Below are 19,773 nucleotides of genomic sequence, written 5' to 3' on the forward strand. Positions count from 1 at the left end.
AAAGCTGAACATAATTCATGTGGATGGAAAGATATCCATGAAAGAAACTAAACAGAAGGAGTATCATGTTTATGTCTGCATGTCAAATCAGAATTATACAAAATTATAATCCATAGTTTAAAATGCATGAATTAATAAGTTAACTTTTGTCACTCATTGAAATACCTGAATTTCTGTCTTTCCTTGTAATCTGTGTAAAGGTTAATGCAAAGGTGTTTCAAGGTTCTGCTGCTACATCTGCTCTGTGTGTTTTCCAGGATTTAGGGATTGAAGAGAGGTGTGATATTGTTCAAATACGCACATTGCATCATTTTTCCTCAAACTACATACACCTCAAAGGACTCTGGCCCAGACTTCACTAACTTACTTAAATAGGCCATATTCTATAGAGATATATGCCGTTTTTTATTTATTTATTTCCCCAGTGGAGGTATCTGGACCATGACTGTACATGTAAAGTGTAACTGAACTTATAATAACTGAGCCTGCCAAGAAAGGCAAACTGAGGGGAGTATAGAAAGAAAGCAGCTGTTTAATGGCAGCAGGAGGCCAGATGATCTACCTCCAAGCCAGAGTTTCTAGCAGCTAAATCTACAGTGTATGAATTGTTCCTATAAGCAACCAACGTAGGTGACCGTATACTTCAAGGCAAAAAATATTTTAATAGTTTTGTGTTTAACAGTCTTTTTTAACAGTAAAAAAATATATCCCAAACTTTAAAACATACTGAACTTAGCATGAAGTACATATACTATCTTTGCTAGATTTAGGATTTAATAATAATAATAAGAAAAAGAAGAAGAAATTTCTTATCTATTAGCCCATGTACCTGTGAAACTGCCTCTTACATCCTCTTAGATCATAAAACATTATCTCTCAAATAGACATGCTTCAACACATCAAATTCATTCTTTTTTGTTGTTTTAATTCCATGAGCTAAGATTAACACCGCACTTATGTCATTCACATGATGCTCTATAGGGGCCCATTTGTGTGGTCATGTTAGTTTCAGTAGGTTTTAGATCCGTAGTGACACCCTCAGCAGCTGTGATGCATTTATTATCTGTTGTTGTGGCATTGCTTTCAGTCAATCTGTATCGGTATCAGACTCAGGAGAGTAAAAGAATGTGCATGTGTACAGGTCTTCATTTTAAACATGAAGGAAAATTATTCAACTTTGATTTTTTATATATTTTTTTTATTTATTTGGGTTTTTGTAGACTAAGGAAACTCAAGTATATATATATATATATATATATATATATATATACATATATATTCCATTAATTAATTAATTTGTTTATTTATAATAATAATAATAATAATAATAATAATGTTATATTTTTGATGGAATTCGTGCAAACTTACTTCGCTTTTCATAAAAATTCTGATACAGCCTCATAGTCATTGTAGAAGGATGCTCAAATAAAAGAAATTAAATATATGTTAATCCCTCTTTATTTGAAACAAAACTTGGAAAATAAAATCTATTAGAAAAAACCTTTTTCTTTAAACTCTTATTATGTGAAATATGGGGGCCTGTTTGCTTTATTTTTCTAATTGTGCTGTGACGCGGAGGCTGGAACTCTCATAAAATTGTTATTGTCCAAGACAGCGTTTTCATATTAAATCAAATTGGATGAAACTTCTAAGGTCCCAGTGGGGAAAAGAGGCAGCTGGGCAAAAGAGTGACTGGGCATGATTCCGTGGAGCGGGACGGGAGTCATGAAGAAGTTTGGAGCCAGGGATGAGACGCAGCGGGCAGAGTCCAAAAGAAAAGATGGAGAATTCCTGGAAAGAAGTGGGGACAGCGCAGGTATGATGCCGTTTACAGGTTCGATACTGGGTCTAACAAGGACACCCAAACGGTTTCCTCTGACCAGGTCGCTGCCAAAAGCAGGACATTGTCGACTTGAACCAAACGTGTGCGCTCCGAGCGAAGAAAGCGGGGGCAGACTGCGCGGTTTCAGCGCTCCCAGGCAGCAACGTTGCTTCTTGAAGCGTTTCCTCCGACGAAGAAAGCTGCCGTTTTCGAACATATCGGCCGACATGGGGTCCAAGGTCCAATAATTCCCCTTGCCAGGACTTCCAAGCTCCCGTGGCATTTTGATGAAGCAGTCATTTAAAGACAAGTTGTGACGGATTGAGTTTTGCCACGCAGGGAACCTTTCTCGGTAATACGTGAAGTGGTGGCTGATGAAGTCACAGATCTCACTGAGGGTGAGTTTCTTCTTCGGGCTATAGAGGATGGCCATGGTAATGAGAGCGATGTAAGAGTAAGGAGGTTTAGAAGTAGACCTTTTGCCTGGACCATCCTGCGGGGGGACTTCTTCACGCAGACCTTCAGGGGTAAAAGAAGACGCGCGTTGCTGCAAGTCTTCACTGGCCTCACTAAACACTGAAAAACTCGCATTATTCACACGTTCCCTACTGTTTGTATAACCTTCCACGTCAATGTCTGTTTCATCCATGGGTCTGCTGTCCAAGGTCATGGTTCCAACAGACAAGATCAGCGCCTGTCTGACCTCCGCCTCCTGTTTCATTCACAAAAAACACTGCACATCTGACTGCATCTTTATAAGCCGTCCACTCCAAAAGTCCTCCTCCTCTTCTCCTCTTACTGACAGCATCTCAATCAAAACAGCAGCTTCTATAAACCCAAAGAAATCCGGAAGACAAAAACATAATAAAGAAATGCATTAGCACTTGTGTAGATAATCAACTCACCTAAAACGTCATGGCTATTATATGAAACATTTCATATAAAATTTCTTTTGGTTCTTCTATTGATTCCATTTTGTATGAATATGCTTTCATTATCACAATAAAATTCTCTCACAAAGTTTTAAAATATTTTCTTACAAATTACTAATCAGTATAAATGTGTTATCAAAGAAATAGCCACATCACTCCCTGTACTGGCTGATTAAGGTGAATGAATACAAACTGATAAATATCTTCATAAATACTGCATGCAACTAAAATTCCTTATTTGAATTTGAACTTTTACGTACATTGAAGGCCTAACTATCCATTTCAGTATCATGTGTAACATGAAGAGTAATTCATGAACTAGTGTAGCCATATTTAAGCATGATCTTCTATATTAGAGGTTTTAATCTGCAGGTTTTTAACACTGTTGATCATCTTCAGTCATTTGAATCAAAAGTTGGCAAATGAACCATGTTTGACTTTTAGTGGAATAAAACTGGAAAATTAGGAAAACATGACAACACCACATACTGCACAAGTACCACCAAATTATATTTAAAGAGAGCATCTGGATGAGTGTATTTATGTTGCACCATGAGGTTAGTTTCCATTACAAAACGTTGATGTGTAAATCACATTTTAACATAAAAATCATGGCTTGCATGGCGTTCTTTTCCATCAGCACTCCTCTTTGCTGGATGGTTTGGCAAACCGTGAGAGAGGTCCCTCTTGAGAAGACGTAATCCATCTTTAAAATAATAGCAGCACTTTGTCAATCTGCAGGAGGCCACCCACTTGGCCTGTAGAGCACGGTGGGCTGAGCAAACTCTGGGGAACCTCATTGCACAAAATTATGTCCCTCTTGTTTCATGTGATATGCACATCACTTTAAAACTATTATTTTGTTATATTTTTTTTGTATTGGGTCTATGGCAGCTCAAGGCTTTATTTAAATACTTAAATACATGAAAGAACCAGGAAAGTTGGATGTTTCTTACTGAATTTAATACAAACAAAAACCCATGCAAACACACAGAAATCTTATTTCAAACAAAGGAGGAAGAAAGTCAGTGAATGGAAACTTGAAAAATATTAATGTATAAACAACCCAAACACCAAAAAAATCCACAAATGCAACCACAAAAAAAAAAAACAATAATTTAACCTGTTCCACTAAATGTAGTCTACTAAACTTAGCAGCAGATGTTTCTGTCAAGGTCAAAGGTAGTAAATTGTTTTGGAGTTAATAAAAGTGAACATGAGCCCAGAACCTGCACAAACACACCTTCATGCTGCAGCAGGCAGGCACTGCTGACCAGTCTACACAACACTTAAGCTATTTAGATGAAAAATGTCAACAATCATGGCTAAACTTTCCAGTCCATGTGTCTGCATATGACAGCAGCCTTTCAGTATCCTGTTTATTTGTCCCTAATGATTTTCAACTCTGCTACAAAAGCCATCTGTCTCTCATGAGTTTCCTCTTGGTGTAAATAAAGGAAAAACAAATCGTATAAAGTCTGTAACACTTGCTGTACAAAGATTAGGACACACAAACAGTAAAATCTGAAGTATTTTACAATAGTTTTTTCCACATTTTTCTTTTTATGCTCATGTCTAATGAACTGTCAAGGACCAAGAAATACAGGAGCAGTGAGAATTGTCTTTTTGGCTCATGAATGGATATTAAAACTTCTGTGTGTGTGTGTGTGTGTATGTCTTCTAAGTGGTATGTTTCCGCTGAGCTGAGGTCAGTCTCACAAAGTTTCCACACTTGAGGCAGCGTGAGTTGGAGTTGCCCTCTTTCCGAGGAATATGCCAGCAGTTGACACAGCGCACTCTGTACTTCTTGTACCTAAAACATTTGAGAAAGATGTTGTGATGAATGCAGTTCAATCAAATCTATAAAAATTTGCAGTGAAATGTCATAATTTTGGATCGTTGAATGATATCAACAATCAGTCACATGCATTCAATCTGTTGTCATAAGGTAGAAGTTGCCAAAAATGTCAAGCAACATGGCAACAAGAAAAAGTTTACACTATCAATAATGATTAACCAAATAATAGTTTTCTGATTTATTTAAGTGTCTAAACGTGCCGTTTGTATGAAATCAATACATAAGCAATGTGATGGACTGGTGGACGGGCCACCAGTCCATCACAGGGCCAAAACAGAGACAAACAACCACACTAACACGCACATGTGCATGTGGAGAACATGGAAACTTCCCACAGAAAGGCCCTGGTCCAGATAAAAACCAGTAACTGTGACATGACGGCGCAAAAGACCAGACCACTGTGCAGCTTCTCCTGCATAGTAATAGTGTTTCACATAAGCATTCACCAGAGTTTTGCTTTTCTTTTAGGTTTCTTATTTGAACGAGTATAAGCTACTCCACAGTTAGGATTGAGTTTCTAAACCTATAGCAGTGTTTTCCAGCCATGAACAAGTCTAAGAAAAATAAGACAAACTAAACAGCATTCATTTAAAAACCCTCTTAAATATTCTTTTTTTTAAATATAAATTTTAGAGTGCTCCTATAACATTTAATTGGTTTATTTTTATTAACATTGTCCTACACATGATTCCAGATTAGGCTCAGAATTACAATCAATATCAGTATCAGATCATGTGGAAACACAGATGAGCTCTAATGTACAGCTTTAGATGAGCTACTGTAACTTTGAATATTCAGATATGTTAATGAGAGCTACCTTATCCCACAAGCATTACAGAGTGGAGTCCCATCCTCTGCATCTCTCCACATGGGGGTCTTTCTGGTGCAGCAGGATGCGCAGACTTTGCCCTCTAAAAAAAGAAAAAAATATACTTACTGAAAGATTTGGTGGAAATTAACACATTTTATTAATAAGATGATGATAATTTGGAAGAGTAATGCATATTGTTGATATGATAAGGCTAATGTGAGGGAAGGAATCTGTTTTAGCTGCAAAACATATGAGAAACTACACATCATTATGTTCTGTATATCAATATTAATTTGGAGTTCATAATAACATGTTTCATTTAACTGCAAACATAAGAGAAACCTAACCCCTCATAACCTACAAAATACTCAGGAATGTCTGGATCAACATGACAAAGTGCCCAAGTCACTGACTTGGTGTTAAGCTAGGTGATAACAATCCAAAAGACCAAGAGGTACACTGCAGCCATGCCTATGTAAGACAGTATGTCCAGGTATCCCATGTTCTGGGATCATGATGCAGTCAGGTTGTTAAACACTTAGGTTTGCTATGGACCAAGGGAGCAGTACTGTATAAGACAGTGTCATATTGTGGGATGCAATTAAGGTGTTAAACGTTATCCAAAAACTGTGAATCTGAAATTACATTTTGATGCTCATTTAACTAGAAATGCACCAGTTAGAAGCACTAAAAATAAATCATTCCTACATACATACATACACACACACATATATGTACCAACAGCTAATGAGTTTTGGTGTGGTGGCGCCCTCTAGTGGTCAAAGGGGACATTTTATAGTACTCAGCAACTAAGTTTTGCCATTTCTCCTTTTCCTTTGTGGATTTCCTTCCTGGTCAGTTCAGATAAAGAGAAAAATTTAATAAAACAGTGCAGTTATTCAGGTGTTACTTACTCAAGACATTAGTTGTAAGGTCACTCTCTTCATCTGAGCTGCTAGTTTTAAGGGATTTCTGCAATATCCGCATCCTCTGTCTCCGTTTTCTCACACTCTTGCAAAGATCCTTGCTGTGATCGATATACATGCAGCAAATGTGTGCATTTCACTCAGATTTACATCATTATTTTATATATCCCCATGCAAATGAACTGTATAGCTGTGTTTACCTGTACTTTGAAGTAATGATGAGCCGACACTCCTCTCTGGTGTCATCCAGCTCCGTGTCCATCCTGAATGTCACTCCCTGGAAATCGGGGTCTTGAATATCAGCACTGCGAGAGGGGTGAGGTTGTTTTCTTGGAGTTTTGGTTTTCCACTGTCGAGCAGAAGGTGGATCGGTTTCCTTCTTTTTTACCGTACAGAGTTCTGGTTCTGATATTGCAAACGACACGCTGCAGTTTGAGGATTTCAGCCGGGCGACTGGAGGAGACTTTTCTTCCACATGAGTATGAGTAGAGTCTGATTTAGATCCTATGGATCTGTTATTGTCTGAGCGTGAGGAAGAACTTTCTGCAGTGTTACATAAGAGAGATGCCAATCTTGGAGACAGCAGAATAGTGCTTGGAGGTGATAATTGGGTGTTACATGGGGACTGTGAAGACAAACTAATGTTTGCATTGTGGTCTAGCGTTGGTGCTGGCTTTGATGCATCTTTGCACGCCTTGTCATTTGGATTAAAAGTCAACGGGGTGTTTAGACATGTGTCGACAGTGTGCATTTGGTACAGAGCATTTTCAGGGTGGGGTATATTGAGAACATCCCGGTTCCACTGCAGTTGTCTATCACTAAATTTGACCATCTCTCTATGTGGAGGCTGCAGAGATGCTGTTTTATTTTCTTCCTGAAACTCTACTCTAACAGAGTCCGTTTTCTCAGCAGCCTGTAGATACACCCTACCACCTCCTTCAGGAACTTTCCAACAGCCTGTCTGTTTACAACAACCTCCTGCACATCTCCCTCTCACATCATCCACAGGACTGAGAGAGGCTGTGATTTCTTGCTTCTCACACAGATAAAGAGATGGTCTTGAAGTGTAGTCAACGTTGTCCCTTTTAAATCCCCCCTCTGCCACATTACTAGCAGATGTGGCTGCTGAGTAGCATAATTCCTCAACATCACTTTGATGAAGGAGCCTTTCGCAGTGTAAGTTGATCAGGCTCAGCACTTTCCAGGGGCTGTTGGATTCACAATGCTGCTCATCTAAAGTTCTGGCCTTGCCGTCATGACTGTCACCCCTTACATTTTTCAAGTGATTGTATGTCATTGCACTGGGGAAATTAATCTGGCAAGAACTATGCAAGGTTTGAAATAAATGTTCATTCCCCTCTTCTTTTTTTAAGAAATTATTGTTTGTTGAAGCCTCATTAAGCAATTTTGAGGGTGGATTTGTGTTACTTGTAGGTGATGCTAGCTTCGAAACCTCCTGCACAAGGTAGAACAGCGCTGAATGGGAATCATTGTGTTCTACTTTGCTCTGGTTTCCCTGGTTGAAAGCAGAAGCTCCCTTTGGTCCAGTGCTCATGCTCAGGCAATTTCTGCATCACAAAAAAAAAAAAAAAAAAAAAAAAAAAAACATATAGAGAAGCAAAGACAACGGTTAAATAAATAAATAACAAATTTGTGTAAACATATACAGCAAGGACAGCTAATAAGCTAGGCTTATGTGTATTTTTGTTTACCATCTATAGACAGTAGGCCTACTAACATTACACAGTTTACTCAAACAGGAAGCATTTGCAATATTTTCATTTAAAAGTTAGAGCGGACAAGTACTATTCTTGTCTGCGTGAGTCAGTGGAAAAAGTCTAATAATTTTTGTTTGCTTGTTTCTTTTCTTTTTTTGTAAGCCAAACATACTCGAGCTGTGATTTTAAAATGACCAAAATCAAACTCGCCGTTCAAAAATGAACAGCCTACATCATTTATGAAAATGTAGCTGGTTGAACTCACTGGTTGAAAGAATGTAACAAATGTTCGAACCCTCGGTCTTGTTTAAAAGCGTTCTTTAACTCAAACCTTAAACTTTTTACGTTCTAGAACGTTGACGATTTTCGCGGTTGATTTGAAGTGTCGCGAGCGCAGCAGCAGGTCCCACCAAGACAAAACGAACTGGTTTCATATTAAAAATGACTATAAAGCGTGTCACATGCGGCATTTTTCTTTACTGTTTTACACGAATATCTCGAATCACCTAAAGACCGTTTTTGGCCGAGCATGGTAAACTTAATTGTAAATACGTGTAATTCAAATTGAACGTTGCCACCGTACCGATCTGTGTAATTTTTATTTACCACCAATAAATTGCTTAATTTGACCCATACCTGTGATCAAAACAACACTGACCAACAAATCCGGCCTTCATCGATCGGTTTTTGACTTTGATTTGTAATTTCGTCTTTGGCTAACCTTCTCACTGGTACCTAAAAATCGCTTCCAGTGTCAAAATAAAAGCGCACAGTCCATCCAACAATCGACGTATTTGCTACTAGTACTGATGATGCTCACTGCTGAATCTTCATCGTTTACTACACAAACGGGTCGATTTGCAGGAAGCTCAGTCTGATGGAGCTGGTTGCTATGAGGAGCTACGCAGGTGTTTTGGTTTGCTAGATTACACGATATAAAAACTTGGCAAACACTGAACTTCAGTTTTACTTGGGAGCTGCTGTGAAAAGCATGTCTACACCACAGAGGGGTAATGTTGAAAAATAAATAAATAAAAGTGGCTTTTTATTCACTTAACTAGCAGCCTATATTTAAGGCAGCTTGTTAATAAATACATTGTTAAAATGACTTTTTAAAAAGCAAACTTTATTTCACAATTTAAAATATTTCCAATTTTGATACTGTTCACTTATATTTGTGCGTGAAATTGGACAAGTACAGTAAACTTGTTAAGTGTGGATGTAGTAAACACGTTGTGTGGTAACATGAAGCCCACCAGCTTCCTGATCGGGCTCCAGACACACCTGAACCAGACCACCTAATCGAGCCATTAATTTACCATCACCAGAGAGGAACTACATTGAAATGTATTTTCCACTTTAATGAAAAGCTATCTGAATTTGTAAAATGTTTTAGAGTGAATATACATCAGGGGTGTCTAACTCCGATCCTCGAGGGCTGGTATCCTGCAGGTTTTCATTGCTTCCCTGATCTAACACACTTGACTGAAATTAATGGGTTATTGTGAAGAAGTAGACAAGAAGCTGTTGGATCCATTTGATTTTATTCAGGTGTAAGGAAATAACTAAAACCTGCAGGATAGCGGCCCTTGAGGACCGGAGTTTGACACCCCTGATATACATCATTTCAACATCCTAAATCATGTTTTGTTTTTTGTTTTTTCCTTGTAAAGACCCCACCTTTATACATCAAATATTCCTGGTATTATAAAGGCTCATCTGTCAGGCCTAACAACCACACAGCAGGAAAACTTAAGTGTATAACTTATGGCTAATATGATGAAATACAACATTTATAAATGAGCATGGCACATAAAAAAAAACAAAACAAAAAAAAACAAATGCTGAGCATAAAACATCTGATATCAGGATAATGGACTGGTCAAAATGATTAACACCTTGTGATAATTGTGCGTATATGAGCAGTAACACGGAATGTTCCATTAATCAGTAGAGGGGGGACACTGCTCTGTGGTGTGTCTTAGTTTTCTCAAAGAGCACTCTCTGATTGGTGTCATAAAGAAAACCTGAGAACATTCCATATAAATAAATATTTCACTTACACCATCAGCTTCTCTTGCATGTAACCATTAAAATCACCTCCAGTGAGACTCATGTTGTGTCCAACTCTGCCTAACCCTAACCTCGACTGCAGGCCTGTCTGTATGTTGGTTAAACAGTGTAATCTTTCAGTTCAAAAGACGTCTTGGGAGTTGCTTTGGTTGACACTATCCTAGCATTGCATCTTTTAACAGTCACCTCATCACCCAACCAGCACACATGCCATCTGGTTCACAGAAACACCCTCGTTTCTTTCTCCGCTCATCTTCTTCTGGTCCGTAAATCAGTGAGGTTTAGGAACGTGGCCATCCACGTAGAAGTTCCTGGTGACTTTGGGCAGGGTGAGCTCTATGCCATCAAGCTCTGGGGTGAGAACAATCTGACATCCCAGCCGAGAGTTCTCCTGAAGCATAGGCGCCATGTCGAGCATGTCATCCTCCCTAAGAACAGAGATGTCATCTTTTATATGATTTCATTTTCTCTGCATCATTAACATGGATTACTATAAGAAAAGATGGCATCAGCCAGCAGACATACCTCTCTTCAGGTTCTGGTAGTTTGTCAAAATGAGTAGCACTCACATAGACATGACAGGTAGAGCAAGCGAGCGATGCCTCACAGGCTCCTAAAAACAACAGAGACACAAATGTAACGCAATTACTTTAACAGCATGCTTTGGGTTAACTGCATCACCCTTCACCTTCCAAGTCAATTCCATGTTTGTGAGCCAGATACAGGACGTTATCTCCCACTTTGGCCTTAACCGGGATCCTCTGGCCAGACCGATCTATATACACAACGTTGACCCTACAAAAAAGAAAAAAAAACTCAGGTAAACCAGACTGTAAAATAACTGCATACTAATTTGAGCTGGTTTGGGTAGTATTTTCACTGTGCTGTTACAGATAAGCTCAAAAGCTATTTAAAAAAAAAGAGAGAAATTAATGTAGTTCCTTTGAGGGTCTTCAGGAATTTCATTTTCCTAATTCCTTTATTAAAAATAAAGGGCTGAATTTTATTTCAACCCTTTATACTGAGAAAAAACCCTCAGTCTGAAGCGTCACCTTACAGGTTTATGGAAGATGAGATTTCAGAAAGCTACAATTTCACACAAAAGTATGCTTGATCAAGCTCTTGTCCTCTTTTTTTTTTAAAGTAAAAGTCAGAGTGGAGGACAAACTGATGGCTTGCTCTATAATTTCAGCTACGGCTGTATTTGTATGAGCTGGGTAAAACCAAATGCTTATCTGTGTCTGAATGCAAAGTGCTCCACAGTGTGGGATCATAAAACTGTTGGATCGATTATTTACACAAGTACATATGGGGAATATCTCTCATTCTCATTGTCATTATCATCGAGAAAAGACTAAAAAATGTTGCCTCTCCTCCACCTGTAACCTATTTGAAGCATTTGCAGGTTCATGTGGACAGCATCAAGTGCAACTCTGAGTGACCTAATATATAAAGATGCATTAAAGAATATATTGTTCGTCTTGCAAAACTGTAAGTGCTTCTACTTTTAAATTGAAATCCGACCACATCTCAAGTTCAGTTCAAGTTGTGTTTGGCATGAAAACTAAAAGTGCAAAGTGCAGCAGGACTGGGCAATAATCTCACAATATTTTACACTTTAAAATAAGATTAATAAAAGCCCCCAAGTGGACTTGCATGTTTGATAGATGTAGGTGTGGTAATAGGTTTTTTTAAATGCATGTAGGTGACATTGATTAATTCCTGCTAAAAAGCCCTGGACTTACACATCTTCTGGATCTTCTGCATTGGAGCTCCCCTCCTCAGGATGATAAAGACCTTTGAAAAGCGAAAAGAAATGCAGGAACATCAAACCAAAAGATATCTTCCTCGCAAAAACCACCTTTGGGTTTATTTCACTTGTTGCATAAAAGTTGCAGAAGTTTCGAAACAACACAATTTGGGAATACAGCGATGAAGTTACACAAGTGTTTTTGAGGGGACTTCCAATTGGAAGTCATCACTGCAAGACAAACTTAGCAGGTATCGTCAACAGTCTAAACTCTATAAAAGAAAAATAATTACCACTTATTGGGGTAGATCGTAAACATCCATTCAAAAGAACTAGTCCCTAAATCGGGCTAAAGTGCTAGCAAGAGACAACACTTACCTATACTTGTCTGTAAATGCCTATTTATCGTCCGGAAACCCTCTAGGGAGCCCGTTCTCTGTAAGCTGGCCCTACTGTTCAAACAGCTCTTTAATTTGTACAGGGGACACGCGCTACAGTCCGGGATAACCCGAGAAAGCTTCAAAGTCAGCCCCACGCTCGACCGGGCTGCAGCGGACGCCGCCATGACTCTGTTTTGGTCACGTGTGCGACAGAAACCAATAAGAAAATGGCAAAGACAGGGTGACGTTTGTGGTGTAATGCGCTGATCTGACAGCAGAGGGCGCTGCAGCTTTACCTTCAACAGTAGAAACGACATAAACAACAAAAATTTGGATCCTCTGCTTCACCACGGTTAGGTTCGATTGACTGACTTTATCTTGGTAAAAACATTGGAGATGAAATGAATTTGAAGTGAAATATGGATATGTTTTGCTTGTTTGTTTATTTTTCTTTGCACCGATGAATATCAACATTTTTGCCTGTCTTTCTTACAAATCTTATTTCAAGCTAGTGAAGGTTCAATGTCCAAAATACACCTTTTGGCTTCTATAAATAATAAATTACATTGTATATAATTATCATATTGGAGCCTGAAATATTCACAGTGTGTGTACTACAAGCAAATGTCTTAATTAAAATTATCAGGAGATGATATTATCAGTTCCATCCAAGTTTAGATGCAGAATAAATCTTGTCAATGCATATTTGATGCGTTAAATTTAGTTGCTTTAAATGGATTGTGTGCAGTTGCACATTCATTGTGTAAAATTAAATGGAATATGAAAGGTAGTCAGCATAAAAAGTACATTTTGTGCTAACATGTATTTGCATCAGTGTGTAATGTTAGAAAAAGTAAATGCTCAACTGAAAATATATTAAAAATTGCACTCATAATAAGTTTACATTATTTGTTTTATTTCTTGCCACCAAAGCAGCATTTAAACACATAAACTTGTTTGTTTTCAGAATTTTACCTCCTTTTTGCAATTTCTAAATTATAATCCTATTTTTTCACATCTTTTTAAAACAAAATGTCAGCAATAAAGAGTTCAAGTCTGGTATTCAAATACAGTTTTTTTTTTTAGGTAATCTACCAGGATCAACTTCAAATGAACTATTAAATCAAATGAATGCACTCAGAACTGTTTGAAGAGACCCACTCCTCTTGTATATTTCATTGCAGTGGCAGTTTTGACTTGTCTCAACCTGTTAAGGTTATGCTTTGGACACATGACAGATTTATGCTCACTGTTTATCTAACCATCCAATTTCTATACACGCCTTATCTTTATTTGTTTTCTTTTATTTTTTTCCAATGAACCCATTATTCATATGTCTCAAAATAGAAAATTTCTTCCCATTCATGAAGACCTTCGCTTCCATATAATAGTGCTGTGAATTCATGTTGTGTCCTGTTTTCGTGCGCTTTAGGGAGATTAACGTGGATGAGAAATCTGATGCAAGCTGGCAACAGGAAACCGTGTGACAACTGGTGTGAGAAGAGGTAAAAGTGATGTTATGACTGCAGGCAGGAGAAAAGCTCAGGCACTTTTCTACCTCCCTGTCTTCAGGAGATAAAGGAGGTTATCTTAAAAAAAACTCAGCTGCTATTAAACTCTTTTAAATCTTCTAATAAGGAGAGCTGTGTTGATATTTGAGATGTGATTTATTGGCTTGAACGACTGAATGAGTGATGAGCTCGTCCTCCAAAATACCCCTATAATTCTTGTTTCACTTCTTATCTTTCTCTCAGTATCTCATTATAAACTTTGCTTAGTGGGGAAATACACTTTTAAAGGAGGTTTAAGATGAACACTAACCTCTCATCTGGATGCGGCTGCAGGGGGTTCCTCCCATGTGGACAATCATAAAAAATTGAATGGGCCACTCTGTCTGCTTCTTAAAAAAATTTATTGCGAGTGCTGCGAATCAACTGACTGGTATATAGATTATTACTTTTTATATACTCCAAATCCACATGATAAAACACTATTACTCACTCTCACACACATCTGCACAATATTATTGTCCAGGGACAGTGTGTATGTGTGTGTAAATTTAAAGCTCTTGGTTTAATATTGGGCCCTCTGGTGTGTGTGTGTGTATGTCTGGTCGTTGCCAGGTCTTAGTAGTTAAAAGAAACCAGAGATTATTAACAACAAATGACATAAAACACTGTGGAATAATTAATTTGACAGAAACTAAGCCATATGCAGAGGCAGTGTTTGATAAACCAAGTACATCCCATGGTTAAATAAGTTGTAGAGTCACCTTTAGCAGACATAACTTAGAGCAGTGGTTCCCAACCTATTTACCTTGGGGACCTCATTCATGCAAATACTAAAAAGCCGAGGACCCCCTGCCCCACCCAATGCTGAAACCATGCTTGGTTTTATGCTTTCAAAAGTGAGATTCTCTCCATAAATGATGTATTCTGGTTGAGTTCTGTCATTTAAAAAAGTTAAATTAACAACATAGAGCCTTACTTTCTTTTCTTAAAATATGGATGCTGCGTAGACATTACTTACAATGGCTTTAAATGTTCAAACCTGGGGACCCCTGGTTGGAAACCACTGACTTAAAGTAATCATTTTCTGTACGACGTTGTTGCTCACTACTCGTTAAAAGGTTACTCCAGTTCATTGAGGTTTGTGGGCAATCTCTTATGCAAAGCTCTATTAAGGTCCCACCACAGTATTTAAATCAGGTTGATGTCTGGACCTGAACTGAGTCATTGCAACAGTATGATGCTTTTCTTTTTCAGCCTTGTGTTTTAGATTTGCTGCTGTGTTTGTGATCATTGTTTTGTAGTATGACCTTATTTAGGCCAAGCTTTTGCTGTCAAGCAGATGGCCTCACACTTGACTCTAGAATACTTTGGTATACAGGAGAGCCCATGGCTGCAAGGCATCTAGGTTCTTATGGCTGCAAAACAGATCCAAATCATCACCCCCTCCTCCTCAGCTGATATGATGTGTTTTTGCTGATATGTTGTACTTGGTTTTCAGCTAACATGGTCCCGTGAATTAAGGCCAAACATCTCCACTTTAGTCTCATCTGATGAAAGGACGTCATTACAGAAATGTATGTGATTTGTTCAGATGCAAATTTATAAATCTAGTCTGTGCTGCCATGTTCTGCAAATTTTCCAGCGGGCCAAACTTGTTCAGGCTTTTTTAACTGGACTGTCAACAACTTTAACACTTAACATGCTAACTGAAGCCTGTAGAGTCTGAAATATAGCTTTCAGGTTTTTGTTTTGGTATTTTTGTTTTTATAGCACTGTGCAGACCAGCTGTCTCCTCTGTTCACGGACATCTTCAACATCTCACTGGAGACATGCCATGTACCAGCATGTTTCAAGGCATCCACTATCATCCCAGTCCCCAAGAAACCAGGACCCACAGGACTGAATGACTACAGACCCGTCGCCCTGACCTCTGTGGTCATGAAATCCTTTGAGCGCCTGGTTCTGTCCCACCTCAAATCCATCACGGACTCACTCCTGGACCCCCTACAGTTTGCCTACAGAGCCAACAGGTCTGTAGACGATGCTGTAAATCTGGCCACTCACTTCATCCTCCAGCACCTGGACTCTGCAGGATCCTACGTCAGGATCCTGTTTGTGGATTTCAGCTCCGCATTTAACACGATCGTCCCGGCTCGTCTGCAGGACAAGCTTTCACAACTCAACGTGCCCGACACCACTTGCAGGTGGATCACAGACTTCCTGTCGGACAGGAAGCAGCGCGTGAGACTGGGAAGCCACACTTCGGACTCCAGGACGATCAGCACCGGCTCCCCGCAAGGCTGTGTTCTTTCTCCCCTGCTCTTCTCTCTGTACACGAACAGTTGCACCTCCAGTCACCAGTCTGTCAAGCTCCTGAAGTTTGCAGATGACACCACCCTCATTGGACTCATCTCTGGTGGGGATGAGTCTGCTTATAGATGGGAGATTGACCGTCTGATGGCTTGGTGCAGCGAGAACAGCCTGGAGCTCAATGCTTCCAAAACAGTAGAGATGATTACGGACTTCAGGAAGAGCACAGCCCCCCCCTCCCCTGTCATCCTGCGTGGCTCCCCAGTGGACACTGTGGAGTCCTTCCGCTTCCTGGGCACCATCATCTCCCAGGACCTCAGATGGGAGCTGAACATCAGCTCCCTCATCAAGAAGGCTCAGCAGAGGATGTACTTCCTGAGGCAGCTGAAGAAGTTCAATCTACCACGGACAATGCTGGTCCACTTCTACACTGCCATCGTGGAGTCCATCCTCACCTCCTCCATCACCGTCTGGTACGCTGCTTCCTCTGCCAAGGACAGGTGCAGACTGCAGCGTATCATACGTTCTGCAGAAAAGGTGATTGGCTGCAGCCTTCCTTCTCTCCCAGAACTCTACTCCTCCAGAACCCTGAGGAGAGCAGGGAGGATAGCAGCTGACCCCTCCCACCCTGGACACCATCTGTTTGATCCTCTCCCCTCTGGCCGGAGGCTGCGGTCTATCAGAACCAGAACCTCCCGCCACAAAAACAGTTTCTTCCCCTCTGCCATCAGGCTTTGGAACTCACCTAAAGACTTACCTGACTGACAACGCATTAACACACTCCCCCTTCATTGGTCACTTCAATTTGTACATTTTTATTTTTATACTACAGATTGCACATTTCATTTAATGTAAATACACTACTTTACTCTTATTTATTTTTATGTACATAATTTTTATTTCCACTCTTATATAGTTTTTCAGTCTTAATGTTATATGTTCAGTTGGCTTGTTCATATCTTTATGGTTCATATTTATCTATTTATATGTAGGCACCGTCAAATCACAACAAATTCCTTGTAATGAAAGTTACTTGGCAATAAATCTGATTCTGATTCTGATTCTTCTGATTCTGATAGAGGTTTTGGCATCTGGTGATCAGTTAATCAAGTGCATTTAATTACACATGTTACTTAACCTCTTAATTTCTATGGAAACAGTGAAGGTGTACTTAATTTTCCAAACATATGTACTGTGGTTTTATTTTTTGTTAAGTAAATAACACCGCAGTGACATGAGTTGTTCAACAGAGATTTTATTAGTTTTAATATCTCAGCACTAAGAGAGGGTGCTTTATTTAACAAACAACTGTAATTAAATGTTTGGCAAGGCCTCTTGCTGTTTCTCAGACTCCCTTCATGCCTTGATGAGTGTGCAGTACAAAACCACATACACTCCCACAATACACTTAGAAGAGATATATAATGTATGCCACACACACACACACCAAAAGGTCAACAGAGGCATCATGCACAAGCATTTTCTCACCCACATAATGACTTTTGTTAATCTCCAGATGCCACATGTATGTATGTAGGCAGCTCATGTCTCCAAAAACAGACAGAACATGGAATAACACAACATTTCCCAGAAACCCTTAGGGTGCACTCAGTCACTCCTGTCAGCGCTGCCACTGTTGTTTTCAACTTGTTAAACTTTACTATCCATATTAAAACATCTGGGATTTGGGACCATGTCACCCACCAATTTGGATCATATAAGTGAGTTTAGTTAGAAACATAATCTTATAATAGATGAAAAAGTCACATTTTGTAAGTCCATGAGAGGGGGTTGAATACATTACAGTGTAGCTTTGAATGCTAATTTAATTATAATTATAATTATAATTATAGCAACTCTAATTCACAGCTGAAAATGGCATAGCTCCCAAAACAGCTGAAAAAATTTATGTTGTGTTCTTTGGGGTCTTTCGGGATGCAAGAGGCTTAAAGCAGCACTACTGAAGTTTGATTTCAGACCTTGGCACCCCCTAAAGCCCTATATATGATTTACGCTAAAGACGGATACAGAGCATTTACTCTTATTCTGCACCATTTACATGCATAATTTGGTCAGATTTAGGGGCCCTTGTGGATGAGGTCCTTTTTGGAGCAAAACGTGGTACTGAAAAGCGCGGGGCAGTTTTAAGCTGATGTGCGACCCACGAAAGGACCAAAAAAGAAGAAAAATAAGCTTTTCTTCATTTCTTGCAATAATATACTCTTGCATTTCTTCACAGATTTTGCCATGATGCATATTCAAATCGGCCAATGTGTTAACTTTCAGTTACTGCCGTGTGACATGTTGCTGTAAAGCTGTCTTGTGATCATCCAGGCTGCAAAAGAAAGTGCAGTTTCTCAACTTTAGGACACTGCACACCAATTCCGGCCGCAGGAATGTGTAAAATGAATGTCAGTGTGGCATCACAATGAGTCAGAAGGCAGAATTTTAAGGTTGGAAACTTATGTGGTGTTTTCTTTACTTTCTTTTTTTGTTTACAAGGCAAGATCTAAAACCAAAATGTTTCATACAAAAGATGACAATTGATAGTGCAGAAATATGAAATATAGAAAAACATAAGATGTTGAATATATATAAGCTAGAGAAAAGTGCTTTAATAAAGAACAATACAAGTCTTTTTTTTATCTTCACATTTCATAATATAAAACAGAATATGAATCAAGGTAACATGAAACCAAACAAAGTTGAACCACAAAGTTTGAATGTGTGTTTTTATGTGTCTGTAGTCACATTTTTGGCTTTAAATGCAAGGACCCTATAGTAGATGACAGCAGTAATTTCATTTGATTTCCGTTTGCATCCATTGGGAACAGGCTGCTCAGCGTTAGATTTTAGATGAGTGTTTTAAGTAAGTGCAGCATTGTAAGAATTATTAATTGTAATGTAATTTATGATTTTATTGTGATTTTTGCTATTTGTTGCTACCTTTTAATACTTTTACTGCTTCCGTTGCACCACCTGTAATGCTTTTAATGTTTTATGTAAAGCACTTTGAATTGTCTTGTACATGAAATGTCCTATACAAATAAACTTGCCTTGCCTAATGTTTTTATGGATCAGCCTTCAAAGCAAATTTGAATTTCTGCAGCAGGGTGCAAGAAAACCTTTTAAGCCCCCCCCTCCACATCTGTATATTTCAACAGTTTTGCTGCCCAGCTTTTGGTGTTAAAACACTGTGTTAGATTAGTTTCCATAAGTTCACAGCTGCCAGTTTGTTGAGCTTGACGTCAAAGGAAATTATATAGAGAAAAATTAAATTACTACAAATTTAATTAAGTTTTATCATGACATTCATCTCAAAGTTGGGAAGCTTCGTGGGTGTGCATGTTTTTTTTGCTTGTGCATACTTGCATAAGAGCAGCACTGTGGTGACTTTCCTCTGATGAGTCACACAAACCTCTGAAACCAACTAACAAGAAACTGGTAAAAAAAAAAAAAAAAAAAAAGTAGAAGAATAAAAAAAAAGTCCCCCTATGTTGTTTCATGCTTCATCTGTGTGGGAACGCTTGTTTCTCCCCCAGACAAAAGGAAACTTACCATAGGTGGGTAAACCCAGCAGCAGCCTGGGAGCCAGTATTTTTGCAGGGAAAACAGCTTCTATACACTCTTGGAGCACTTTCTCAAAATGTGTGTGTCACACATTTAAATGTGGGAAAGCCTT

General features: G+C 38.9%; 3 protein-coding genes across 4 annotated transcripts; all 3 read right to left on the minus strand.

Annotated features, from left to right (window-relative positions):
• Nucleotides 1–1,478: 1,478 nt before the first annotated feature.
• Nucleotides 1,479–2,492, minus strand: LOC121638773 (forkhead box protein D3-like). The gene has a single exon (XM_041983745.1). It carries the CDS (start codon nt 2,490–2,492, stop codon nt 1,626–1,628), a length of 867 nt encoding a protein of 288 aa, XP_041839679.1. The 3' UTR covers nt 1,479–1,625.
• A 1,652-nt stretch (nt 2,493–4,144) lies between these two features.
• zglp1 (zinc finger GATA like protein 1) lies at nt 4,145–8,958 on the minus strand. 2 transcript variants are annotated; one of them, XM_041981973.1, is made up of 5 exons: nt 8,726–8,958; nt 6,550–7,917; nt 6,338–6,450; nt 5,430–5,523; nt 4,145–4,567 (listed from the first exon to the last, which is right to left on the minus strand). In XM_041981973.1, exons 2-5 carry the CDS (start codon nt 7,902–7,904, stop codon nt 4,435–4,437), a joined length of 1,695 nt encoding a protein of 564 aa, XP_041837907.1. In that variant the 5' UTR covers nt 7,905–7,917; nt 8,726–8,958; the 3' UTR covers nt 4,145–4,434. The 2 variants fall into 2 exon arrangements, with proteins under 2 accessions (XP_041837907.1, XP_041837906.1); XM_041981972.1 differs by having other exon boundaries at nt 8,704–8,958.
• Nucleotides 8,959–9,200: 242 nt separating this feature from the next.
• fdx2 (ferredoxin 2) lies at nt 9,201–12,462 on the minus strand. The gene is made up of 5 exons (XM_041984360.1): nt 12,269–12,462; nt 11,886–11,937; nt 10,829–10,935; nt 10,666–10,753; nt 9,201–10,568 (listed from the first exon to the last, which is right to left on the minus strand). Exons 1-5 carry the CDS (start codon nt 12,453–12,455, stop codon nt 10,412–10,414), a joined length of 591 nt encoding a protein of 196 aa, XP_041840294.1. The 5' UTR covers nt 12,456–12,462; the 3' UTR covers nt 9,201–10,411.
• Between the last annotated feature and the right edge of the window lie 7,311 nt (nt 12,463–19,773).

The sequence above is a fragment of the Melanotaenia boesemani genome, chromosome 4 (genome assembly GCF_017639745.1).
Source record: "Melanotaenia boesemani isolate fMelBoe1 chromosome 4, fMelBoe1.pri, whole genome shotgun sequence".
Classification (NCBI taxonomy): domain Eukaryota; kingdom Metazoa; phylum Chordata; class Actinopteri; order Atheriniformes; family Melanotaeniidae; genus Melanotaenia; species Melanotaenia boesemani.

Bases quoted from the DNA above. Each gene is read 5' to 3' on its own strand.
- LOC121638773 (XM_041983745.1), bottom strand. From the start codon at position 2,492: ATGACCTTGGACAGCAGACCCATGGATGAAACAGACATTGACGTGGAA.
- zglp1 (XM_041981972.1), bottom strand. From the start codon at position 8,744: ATGAAGGCCGGATTTGTTGGTCAGTGTTGTTTTGATCACAG. The intron at 7,918-8,703 runs GTATGGGTCAAA...TTTGTGATGCAG, and splicing joins CAGTGTTGTTTTGATCACAG to AAATTGCCTGAGCATGAGCA. The intron at 5,524-6,337 runs GTAAGTAACACC...TTCTTTTTTTAG, and splicing joins CCTTACAACTAATGTCTTGA to AGGGCAAAGTCTGCGCATCC.
- fdx2 (XM_041984360.1), bottom strand. From the start codon at position 12,455: ATGGCGGCGTCCGCTGCAGCCCGGTCGAGCGTGGGGCTGACTTTGAAG. The intron at 10,936-11,885 runs GTAAGTCCAGGG...TCTTTTTTGTAG, and splicing joins GCAGAAGATCCAGAAGATGT to GGTCAACGTTGTGTATATAG. The intron at 10,569-10,665 runs GTATGTCTGCTG...CTCTGTTCTTAG, and splicing joins CTACCAGAACCTGAAGAGAG to GGAGGATGACATGCTCGACA.